The 12672-nt window shown below is 34.4% G+C and overlaps 1 protein-coding gene across 2 annotated transcripts in view; it reads left to right on the top strand.

The window, feature by feature from the left end:
- Positions 1-12332, top strand: part of LOC121486932 (pancreatic alpha-amylase) — a 72457-nt gene extending 60125 nt beyond the window's left edge. For both annotated transcript variants that reach the window (XM_041748391.1, XM_041748390.1), the window contains exons 2-11: positions 5358-5570; positions 5893-6039; positions 6865-7062; positions 7440-7670; positions 8053-8186; positions 8940-9062; positions 9160-9259; positions 10802-10920; positions 11027-11152; positions 12106-12332. In XM_041748391.1, coding sequence (XP_041604325.1) covers positions 5403-5570; positions 5893-6039; positions 6865-7062; positions 7440-7670; positions 8053-8186; positions 8940-9062; positions 9160-9259; positions 10802-10920; positions 11027-11152; positions 12106-12295 — 1536 coding nt within the window. In that variant the 5' untranslated portion in view covers positions 5358-5402 and the 3' untranslated portion in view covers positions 12296-12332. The remainder of the gene's footprint in view (positions 1-5357; positions 5571-5892; positions 6040-6864; positions 7063-7439; positions 7671-8052; positions 8187-8939; positions 9063-9159; positions 9260-10801; positions 10921-11026; positions 11153-12105) is intronic.
- The last annotated feature ends 340 nt before the right edge of the window (positions 12333-12672 follow it).

Below are 12672 nucleotides of genomic sequence, written 5' to 3'. Positions count from 1 at the left end.
CAGAGAGAGAGAGAGAGAGAGAGAGAGAGAGGCAGAGACACAGGCAGAGGGAGAAGCAGGCTCCACGCAGGGAACCCAACGTGGGATTCGATGCCGGGTCTCCAGGATCAGGCCCTGGGCCGAAGGCAGATGCCAAACCACTGAGCCACCCAGGGATCCCCCACCTTATCTCTTTTAAAGTCAAACCGGAATGCCTGGGTGGCTCAGTGCTTTAGCACCTGCCTTTGGCCCAGGGTGTGATCTTGGAGACCCACGATCGAGTCCCACATCGGGCTTCCTGCGTGGAGCTTGCTTCTCCCTCTGCCTGTGTCTCTGCCTCTCTTTCTCTCTGTGTCTCTCATGAATAAATAAATAAAATCTTAGAAAAATAAAGTCAAACCCATTCTTTGAATTGACTATATCTTTTTCTGTTCTCATTCAGCACAAATTACTTTAAAAAAAAAAAGATTTTATTTATTTATTCATGAGACACACACACACACACACACACACACACAGAGGCAGAAACCCAGGCAGAGGGAGAAGCAAGCTCCAGGCAGGGAGCCCGACGCGGGACTCGATCCCACGACCCCGGGATCACGCCCTGGGGCCAAAGGCAGCGCTAAACCACTGAGCCACTTGGGCTTCCCACAAATTACTTTTTCTATCAGTGAATTCCTCAAGCACTTTACTCCTACCTTTCTTAAAATGGTAATCATATTCTTCATTTTATTATTGTCGCTTGTATTTTTGTACAGATATGTCCTTTCTTTGACTTAACATTATCTCTAGAATGATACTCTCCAGTAGAAATATAATGAAAACCACATATGTAATTAACAGTTTTTAGGAGCAATATTAAAAGAGGCCAAAGAAACTTGGGAAATTAAATGTCAATAATAAATTTTATTTAGCCTAAGGTATCACAAAATTTTTTTTTTTTTAAGATTTTTTAAATTTTATTTATTTATGATAGTCATACAGAGAGAAAGAGAGAGAGGCAGAGACACAGGCAGAGGGAGAAGCAGGCTCCATGCGCCGGGAGCCTGATGTGGGATTCGATCCCGGGTCTCCAGGATCGCGCCCCGGGCCAAAGGCAGGCGCCAAACCGCTGCGCCACCCAGGGATCCCACAAAATTTTTTTTTTAAGATTTTATTTATGTGACAGAGAGCAAAAGAGAATGAGCTATGGGGGAGGGGCAGAGGAAAAAGCAGATTCCCTGCTGAACAATGACCTGATATGAGGCTTGATCCCAGGACTCTGGGATCATGACCTGAGCTTAAAATAGATGCTCAACCAACTGAGCCACTCAGGCCCCCTCAAAATATTATTTCAACATAAATGACTTAAAATTATTTTTATATTAATTTTTCATACTAATTCTTCAAAATTTGGGGTGTATTTTATACCTTATAGCACATCTCTGTTCAGACCAATATTTCCATTTCTCGGTAACCAAATAATTGTTTGTGCTACCATATTGGACATTACCCCTCTAGAATTCTATGATAAATATTGGTGTATGACAGAGAATGTTGATTTATGGTAGGACCTATTATCAAATTCTTGCTTCATTATTTACCGTATGAGCCTGGACAATTTATTCACTTTGTCTGACTTTAGTTCCTTCAACTGTACAAATGTTTTACAAAGATTAGATTGTATGATGTAATTTCTCTGGTGTTTGTTTACTTTAAAAAATAATTGCAGACATAACCCAAGTTATGCCAGCGTCTTGTACAGTGCGTGGAATTTAGAGTCTTATGTTACAGCAATTTACTGATCACTTAAGCCATTGGTCTCATAAGCATAATGGCTTATGCTAGTTTCTAAGAATATTAGTTTGTTTTGCTAGTTTCTAAGAATATTAGTTAGGAAGTCTACCTTTAAGAAGTTTGGTACAGAATGATGGACTTGTAAATACTTAGTTATTTACAATATATTTATCATGTAAATCAAATGAATCTTAATAATGTCATATAAGATAAAAAGCTATAATACAGAGGATTTATTAACTATGCCTGGGAATTTCAGGATAAGCTTCAAAAGATGTTGCTTCAGCTGCATCTGGAAAGAGGAATGTTTCCTAAGTACACCAGGATGTTAAAAGGTGATCCTAGAAAGAAGGAAAATACTTGGAAAATCATGGTGTAATGAAATTGTTTGTGAAATGTGAGGGAATTCTCATTTTGCAACGGATGAGTGTTAGGGACTGCGCATTTGGGTCTCCTTTCCTCCAGATTTACATGTTGAAACCCTAATTCCCAGTGAAATGGTGGGGCATGTGAGACCGTGGGGCAGGTGAGAAGTAATTCAGTTGAGATAAAGTCATGAGAATGGAGCCCCATGATAGATTAGTATCCTTATAAAAAGAGAAAGAGACTAGAGCTCTCTCTTGTTATCCACCATATAAAGATACAGGAGAAGATGACTATCTGTGAACTGAGAAGCTTGTGATAATTTTGGCATAACAACTTGAACTGACTAAGAAAGCAGGACACATAGTGTTTACATGGTCGGCTGAAGGAAGGACCAACAGAGATCACTAGGGTTGATAGAGGAATAATTATGGACCATAGTGCTCTACATAACCCTTCCCCAAACTTCCTTGTTTTTCCTCATCTTAATGAATGGTATCACCAAATATCTTTCTGTAAGTTTTCTCTTCCCCTCATTCTTCAGCTCTCATTTATCCATAAGCCTATAGCCTCTCTGCCTCTGAAATATAATATATCCTGTCAGTGCCCTTAGTCCAATCTGCTGACCTCTTTCCTAGACCACTAAAAAGTAGGACTGATCTCCTTACCTCTACTCTAATCTTCACATAATCCAATTTCTTCACAGCAGCAAGAGTGATGTTCTTTTAATGTATACCAAAGTTTCCTAGCTTCCGTTTTTCAGATTCAAAGGCGCTCTCGTTAAATTCTACAAGGTCCTTCATGACCTGGCCTAATAGATATCTTATCATTTTACCTTTCCCATTATTACATGTTGTTTAGCTACCTTGACTTTTTTTTTTTTTTAACATATCACTTGAGTCTTTTCTTTCCTTGAGCTTTTTATCTTGTACTTTCCTCTAGATTGCTCTTTCTCTGATCTTCAAAGGACTGGCTCCGTCTACTCCTTCAAATGCTAGCTGAAAATCATTTCCACAGGGAAATCTTCCGACTATCCAGTTTAAAAAACCCTGATGGCAAAGTAACTTTCTATTTTATTACTGTTAATTCATACTAGTTCTTATTGATATCTTCAGTTGTTTTATTATAATTTACTCATATATTTTCTTTTTTTCCAAATTTTTACTTAAATTCTAGTTAGTTAACATATAATGCAATATTGGTTTTAGGAGCAGAATTCAGCATTTCATCACTTACATGCAACACCCAGTGTTCATCATAAAAAGTGCCCTCCTTAATTACCATTATCCTTCTAGCCCATCCCACACTCACTTCCGTCAACCCTCAGTTTGTCTCTTAAGGGTCTCTTATGGTTTGTTTTCCTCGCCCCTCTTTTTTTCCCCTCTCATATGTTCATCTGTTTTATTCCTTAAATTCCACATATGAGTGAAATTATATGGTATTTGTCTTTTCTGACTTAATTTATTTAGCATAATACACCCTTGCAACATGTTGTTGCAAATGGCAGGATTTCATTTTTTAAAATTTTATTTAAATTCAAGTTAGCTAACATATAGTGTAGTACTGGTTTCAGGAGTAGGATTTTGTGATTCATCACTTACATATAACACACAGTCATCATCCCAATATGTGTTCTTTTAAAAACCCATCACCCACTTAACACGATTCCCACCCATCTCCACTCTTTAGTTTGTTCTTTTAACTATATAGTCCATTAAGGTGCCTCCCCCTCTGTTTTTATCTTATTTTATTTTTCCTTTCCTTCCCCTGTATTCATCTGTTTTGTTTCTTCAATTCCACATACAAGTAAAATCATATATTTGTCTTTCTCTGACTTATTTCACTTAGCATGATATATTCTAGTTCCAACCACATTGTTACAAATGGCAAGATTTCATTCTTTTTAGGCTGGATATATATATCCTCTATCCATATCCATACCATTCCTCATATCTCTATCTATCTATCTATCTATCTATCTATCTATCTATCTATCCCACTCCTTTACCCATTCATCATTTGATGGACGTTTAGACTTTTTCCACAGAGTTTGGCTATTGTTGATAATGCTGCTATCAACATAGAAGTTCATGTGTCCCTTTGAAAGAGTATTTTTGTATACTTTGGGTAAATACCTAGTGGTGCAATTGCTGGATCACAAGGTAGCTCTATTTTTAACTGTTTGAGGAATTTCTAAACTGTTTTCCATAGTGGTTGCACCTGTTTTTATTCCCAAAAACAGTGTAAAAGTTTTCCCCTTTCTCCACCTCCTGACCAACACTTGTTGTCTCTTGCGTTGTTGATTTTAGCCATTCTGGCAGGTGTGAGGTGATATTTCATTGCAGTTTTGATTTGTATTTCCTTGGTGATGAGGGATATCTAGTGCTCATATAATTTCTTTCCACAATAGAACGTAAGCTCTTTGAGAATATGATTCCTATCTGTCTTATTCATCACTGTATCCCAAATATCATCTGAATGCTTAAGCAAAAAGCAGCATTCAGGTAATGCTTGTTGACTTAATGCATTAAGTCCTCCCCCCCCCCATACAATTATTCTCTTTTATAGGCTTTTACTTAGATTAAGAATGAAGCAGTGTGTGAATTCATCAATTTAGTATCCTATCAGGTAGTAAAAGAGGTATTTAGCTAAAAGGAAAAAAAAAAATACCACAAAACCCTCTACATGATAGCCATTGCATTAAGTATATGATTTGATGAGGGTGGGGAAAGGGTCTGTTTCCTCAATTCGTGGGCATTCAACTTTCCAATAGTTTCTTAAATTGTAAAGTAGAAACTTCAATAACTAAAAATGAGACTTGGTGGTATAAAAACAGAACTGAATTGAATATCCTGTTTCTTTTTGAAATTGAAACATTATAATGGTTACAAATAGTTAAGGCAAAGTTTTGACCATAAATTCAGTTGGCTTTAATTGTGATTTTTCCTTCTATTAGTGAAAGACTTCAGAAATAAAAGTTAATCCTAATTAAGTAATACATGATTAAGGATTCTTTATATATAAACTGCCAGATGTTTAAAAAGGTTAATATTCCCTCAATAAGGAAAACATTAAGTCTAAAAGGTCACTTAGATTATTTTTCTGGAAAGTTCTTTATAGATATTCTTCACCTGTTAATATTATTATTGATAATCCTTTTTTCTGATTATGAATAAACACTTTGTGCTCTATGTATTTATTCATGGTAACATTTACTTAGTAAAATATGTCTCTTACAGGAGGATAAATAGTTCCTGGGAAGAATACTACCAACTCAAAGCAAAATGAAGTTCTTTCTATTGCTTTCAGTCATTGGGTTCTGCTGGGCTCAGTATGCCCCAAATACCAAACCTGGACGGACATCTATTGTCCATCTGTTTGAGTGGCGCTGGGCTGACATTGCTCTTGAATGCGAACGATACTTAGCTCCAAGAGGATTTGGAGGGGTTCAGGTGGGTATTGTTCAGAGCATAAATTGCAGTTTGCTATACTTAGAGGAAATGGTATTATGATTTGTATCTGTGAAGCTGGAGCATTTTACTGAGGACAAAAGAAATGTAGTATTGTTGACAACTTTATGTTTCATTCCTAATATAACCTTTCTTTGGCAGGACATTTCCAGTATGCTGTTAATATTTTCATGTGGTTGTTAAAAATGTAGCTGTGTATGCAAAAATTCAGAAATAATTTTAGATTATTGATGAGTTTCTAGAGTAATCTGATGATATAAACTAACCCATAATTTGATACTTATTAAGATTTTTTTATTTATAGATTTCTCCACCCAATGAAAATGTTGTGATTAATAACCCTTCAAGACCTTGGTGGGAAAGATACCAACCAATTAGCTACAAGTTGTGCACAAGATCAGGAAATGAAGATGAATTCAAAGACATGGTGACTCGGTGTAACAATGTTGGTGTAAGTGAATTAAAGTTTCCTTTAAAAAATATTCAGGAAAATAATGTCTCCTGTCTCCTGTTACTCTTTAGCAGAATGTTTTCCATATTTATTTATTTTTTTAGTTTACTTTACACTTAAGCCATAACTAAAGCTTAATTGTTACCTTATGCTCAGCTTTTGTAAACTTCTGTATATGTGCTATTTATCTACTAAAGGAAATTTAAATCAAAGTTTCAAGCTGAGCTTATTTATAAAGAAAGTATCAACTTTGAACCCCATAACTATACACATTTCTGGGGAAACTTTCCTAGTTAGGAGTTGGAAATTCCAGGTGCAATATTTGCTTGTAATTTTTATGTGACTTGTATCTCCACCTATCATTTCTGAATCTTCTTCCCCATAGGTGTATAGTTATATTCTTTAATTGGTAATATATAGTTAAATCATTTTTGATGAGGAGCATAAGAGACAATAATTAAGTTCAGATGTTAAGTAGATAATAGAGACTAGCTTTCTAGGATAATGCATGGAAATTTTAAAAACTACTACTCTTTCTTGCCTCAGCTGATTCCTGCCTCTCCCTAAAAAGGCTGTTTGCCTGGTAGCTTTAGTTCTATCAGTTTATCGTGTATGTAAATATTTTACCAAGATGGTAGAAAGCAGATAGGCATTTAGTTCATATTGATTTCCCTTCATGCTTGACTTTTGGTTTACTAAGAAGATAAGTTAAAAAATAGCAAAGACCTGTTTTGGAGTGTGATTATCATTCCATAAACTTTAGTCAATAATACTATAAATTTCTACCTTTCTATGAGTCAAACAAATAGAAACTTTGTTTTTCAGGTCTATATTTATGTGGATGCTGTAATTAATCATATGTGTGGGAATGCTGTGAGTGCAGGAACAAGCAGTACTTGTGGAAGTTACTTCAACCCTGGAAACAGAGATTTTCCAGCGGTCCCATTCTCTGGTTGGGATTTTAATGATGGTAAATGTAAAACTGGAAGTGGAGACATTGAAAACTATAATGATCCTTATCAGGTAATTAAATTAAAAAACCACAGTGATGCGAATAAAGAGCTATCTGTACCTTTAATTATTTACATGTAGTTTATTGATCATCATTTTACATACTGGCGTAGATTCCTTAGGAAAATAGAAATCAATATTTAAAACATTTTTCTCAATTTAATTTGTCCCAGTTGAGAAGCTCTTCTAATTTATTTCCTACATACTCCATTTTTATACTAGAAAATATTTCAAAGATATGTCCATACTAGAATGTCAGTATCTCCAGTTGCCAATGCAAGGAAGCACTACAGAAATATCTGTTAATTAATAAATGAATGCATAATGAAATGGATTCTCAAGTAAATATGATGTTTTGTGTATGAGTCACAAAATTTTTGCCTTCATAGGTCAGAGATTGTCGTCTGGTTGGTCTTCTTGATCTTGCACTGGAGAAAGATTATGTGCGTTCCAAGATTGCTGAATATCTAAACCGCCTCATTGACATTGGTGTAGCAGGGTTCAGAATTGATGCTTCCAAGCACATGTGGCCTGGAGACATGAAGGCGGTTTTGGATAAACTGCATAATCTAAATACAAGGTGGTTCCCTGGAGGAAGTAAACCTTTCATTTACCAGGAGGTACATTAATACATATATGTATCTATATTTCATATGTACATAAAATAATATCACTTAATTCCTTAGAAAATTGTGGATTTAATTAAAATATAATTCTGTTGTTTAATGGCTGAATCATTTATATAGAATAGTGTTCTTGAATTCTTTCTTTTTTTTAAGATTTTATTTATTTATTCATGAGAGACACAGAGAGAGGCAGAGACATAGGCAGAGGGAGAAGCAGGCTCCATGCAGGGAGCCCAAGGTGGGACTCGATCTGGGGACTCCAGGATCACACCCTGGGCTGAAGGCAGGCACTAAACTGCTGAGCCACTCAGGCGTCCCTGGTGAAAAGTCTTTAAAGTTTTTATTTAAGATAATCTCTCCCCTGTATTTCTACTAGGTAATTGATCTGGGTGGTGAGCCAATTAAAAGCCAAGAGTACTTTGGAAATGGCCGTGTGACGGAATTCAAGTATGGTGCAAAACTAGGCACAGTTCTGCGCAAATGGAATGGAGAAAAGATGGCTTACTTAAAGTAAACAAGATATGTTTTGTCTTTTAAATTATTTCACAGATGTATTAGTCTTATTATCTCAATCTCCATTATCTTAGAAACTTATTTAGAACTTTTAAGGATTCAGTGAATAGTAACAAGGGTTAAAGTTCCCAAAATTCAAATTTATCATCTTTATTATTTAGCTTGTCAATCATGAGGATGTCTGGAAACCCCAAACATAACCTAGAGACTTTAATCTGTGTATTATATAACTATTTTAGATTACTAATGTTTGCATATAATATGTGAAGGCCACATTGTTATTAAAATGATCGTGTCATTTATAAAGCATAACCCACAATGTGGTTATACTATTCAATTTATGAGTATTATCAATTAATTATTTTCAAATATTAGACTATTTATATTATAGCAATATAATATTGAAACTTGCTTTTAAACCCAGTATTCTATTCTGAATGCTATGATATGGATGTTGATAAATTCTGAAGTTTTTTCTAAATTATACTGAAATCTCTAAAAGGACTTTTTATAGCATAAATCTTATAACTGTAATATGAATATAATCCAAGTAATTCATACATATATCCATACATGGAATGCATAATATATCTATATATAGTTTATATATATTTTTAAAACTCCTATAGAATAATCATTTAATTAGAGAATTTCATTTGGGCCTGCTCTGCCAAAATAAATATACATTTAGGTTACCCTAAAGCTACTGGGAAAGAATACGTGTTTGTGTGTTTACGTGTGTTTTAATAGGAACTGGGGAGAAGGATGGGGTTTCATGCCTTCTGATAGAGCACTTGTCTTTGTGGATAACCACGACAATCAACGAGGACATGGAGCTGGAGGAGCATCTATTCTTACGTTCTGGGACTCTAGGTGGGAAACAAAGTGCCCCCCCCCCTTTTTAATCTACCTTTTAATGATATTAAAAATACTGTTTACTTCTATGATGGTATCATTTTGTAACCTTTAGACTGTACAAAATGGGAGTTGGATTTATGCTTGCTCACCCATATGGATTTACACGAGTAATGTCAAGCTTCCGTTGGCCAAGATACTTTGAAAATGGAAAAGTAAGTTTTGGTGTTATCTAACATGTTTGTTTCTCAAGAGAGAAAAGAAGGTGTTGTTGTAATTGTACCATGATGCTATTATATTTACTAGTTATCAAATATTGAAGTGTAAACCTGATACAGGAATGCTTTTAGCAATGCAGTAGATATTAAAGAATTAAAATTCATTGTCTCTGTTGTCAAAGAGTATGCAAACTATATCAGAAATATGATAAACATACACCCACCTCATAGAAAGACTTAAAAGTAAGGATATAGTAAGTAAAATATGTATTTTTCATAAGTACCTACCTCATAAGGTTGATATAAGGATTACAAATTAACACGTTGAAATAACTTAAAACAGTACCTGCCCATAATATGAACAATAAAAATATTTGTTAAATACTTTGGAAAAAAGTCATATGGAATGGAAAGAAATTATTTGGTTGAACTGGGGTTAAATAGGGTAAAAATCTTATAAGAGGAGGGAAAATAAATGTATTGAAGAAATTTGAGACTATTTAGGGAAAAGTAAAGATGAGAAGATTATTTGGGGTATTATATGTGGTATTGAGTAGCAATTTTATAAGGGAACTAAGAAATAAAACTGTGAATGTATTTGGAAATGTAATGGAAATTTTTTTTAATTGAAGAATTCACATGCAGCATTGTACAGCAACTTCTTACATAAAATAAAAAATGCTTTTCAGCATAAACCGGACTGATATTTACATAGTTTCTTCCATTTTTTTCTGTGACTGTTGTTAAAAGTATCAATCAGAAAAGCACAATATTAAACCTCTGATCAGTTTAGTAAAGAATATTGTGATGTATTGATTAGCACATTTATCCAGAAAGAAGACTGAAAGAATTGAATACTTATTTAGCAATTGTCACATTCAAGGCATTTTCACATATATCATTTAATTTTTTTAAAAGATGTTATTTATTTATTCATGAGAGACACACAGAGAAAGAGAGGCAGAGACACAGGCAGAGGGAGAAGCAGGCTCCATGCAGGGAGCGAAGTGGGACTCGATGCCAGGTCCCCAGGATCAGGCCCTGGGCTGAAGGCAGGCGCTAAACCGCTGAGCCACCTGGGCTTCCCTATCATTTAATTTTTATAGCAACTATGCATTATCCCCATTTTACAGGAGAAGAAAATTAGGCACAGAGAAGTTATGTATATCAACTAAGTTTTCTTAACTAATGGTAATAGAATCTTTGTTTTCATTCTGCTGTTTCTGACACTGAAGTCTTTGCCATTTCATTATCATTGCACTGCTGACAGTGATATTAAGAATTCCATGGCAATTTCTTAGAAAGAAAATTAAAGTGTATTAAAAAATCTTGCCCTTAAAATATGGTACTAGAGAATGAGAAATTGGGGATAAATAGCTAGGACTTGGCAACAATGCTGAGGGAGTTACATTCTAAATGAAGACAATGCAGAGATACAAGACATATTGGATTTGGTGTACTGGAGAAGAAATAGACAAATATGTGAAATGTTAAAAATATGAGCTTTTTAAACTTTTTCTTTTTTTCTTTTTACTTCAGGATGTTAATGATTGGTATGGGCCACCAAATAATAATGGGATAATTAAAGAAGTTACTATTAATCCAGATACTACGTGTGGTAATGATTGGGTCTGTGAACATCGATGGCGTCAAATAAGGTAGGAATTCTTATTTAGAGATGTCCTCTACTAATAAACATTCTTAACATTTTATTTTAAGCTGTTGATGTATTCATAAGCATTTTATGTGGTATTTTATTTTTAGAAACATGGTTATGTTCCGTAATGTAGTTGATGGACAGCCTTTTACAAACTGGTGGGATAATGGTAGCAACCAAGTAGCTTTTGGAAGAGGAAACAAAGGGTTCATTGTCTTTAACAATGATGACTGGTAAGTAGATATCAATTAGAAATAACGTTTTATTCTAACATGTTCTTGGCTTACTACTTTCTCTTCTTGCACATTTATCTTTTTTTTTTTTCATATCTGAAAAAATCTTTAGTTAGTGGATTAAGAAACCACAGAAATCAGAAAAAAAATGAAAATGGCTCTTATTCATAAAGGCTCTGTGTTCTAAGTGGAGATATGTGCATCCTGGCATATCATGTACATATATGAGGCACAGGTATAGACTCACCTGTATACCCCACACAAAATACACAGAGTAGTTCATATGAAGGGTGTGAAATCACTAGAAGAACATGTCTTACAGCCCCCATTCCATTTTGAAATGATGGAAAAATACTACCTCAATACTGAAGTACATTTGTTTAGCTCTTTTTCGAAGTACTCTTGTAGCTGGTTCTTTTGTCTCCTTTTTTCACTTCCCTGTCTCTCTGATGAATGATGTATTTTTTAAGGCATTGTTTAAAGAACATGTATCTTAGGGTTGGTCAGGGATTCACATCAGGAGTTTTCAAGTTTTAGTTCTGATACTTCTTACTTTCATTGGTATACTCACATCCTTTGCTTCTAGTATATTGATTCCCTTATATATAAAACTATGGCTTAGGAGATGTCTTTGCAAGCAGTTGACAAATTTAAAATATTAAAAGGAAGTACTTTTATCTAAGGGTGATAATTCGTTCAAATCTTCACTGAAGTTCTAAAACTATAATTTTGTGATAATATTCACAGTCAACTAGGGATTTGCTAAGTCTTCTGTAAGATTACCATTAGCTTGTAAATTGTTCACATCTGCTGGAGAGTTCTTTGTATTTTCTTCTCACTGAGGCTTTGACTGCTTAGAGTTCTATTGCACAAACTTAAGCTTTTAGAGATAGTCTGAATTCTTGCTTTTAATTGTACTGAATTGAAGTTAAATCTTAAATTTTATTTTTCAGGCCATTATCTTTAACTCTGCAAACTGGTCTTCCTGCTGGCACATATTGTGATGTTATTTCTGGAGATAAAATTGACGGCAATTGTACAGGAATTAAAATCTATATTTCTGGGGATGGGAATGCTCATTTTTCTATTAGTAACTCTGCTGAAGATCCATTTATTGCAATTCATGCTGAATCTAAATTGTAAATTTGAAATAAATACATACACGTACTCAAAGCAATAACCAAGTGTATCTCTTTCTTTTGTGTGTATGTATATATTATTATAGTTCATTATTTTTTGATAAAAGCTGTAAGTAATCAAGTCGAAAAACTGAGAAAGGCATAAAGATCACTTATAACTATATAATTATAAGATAGCTACAATTAACATCATGATATATTTTAGAAGACTTCTTGATGACTTATTTGTCAAGGGAATTTCTAAGAATTCAGAGATGTATGTTAACTGGTATGTTTATTGCCATTTTTACAATTTCCCAATATGTATTTATGTTATTCCTTCCATCAACTGTTTCTAACAATTAGTGAGGGATAGCTGATTTAATAATTGCCATACAAGGC

Source organism: Vulpes lagopus, chromosome 3, assembly GCF_018345385.1.
Source record: "Vulpes lagopus strain Blue_001 chromosome 3, ASM1834538v1, whole genome shotgun sequence".
Taxonomy (NCBI): Eukaryota; Metazoa; Chordata; class Mammalia; order Carnivora; family Canidae; genus Vulpes; species Vulpes lagopus.
Note: the sequence above shows the minus strand (reverse complement) of the source record. Positions and strands in the feature narration are given on the sequence as shown.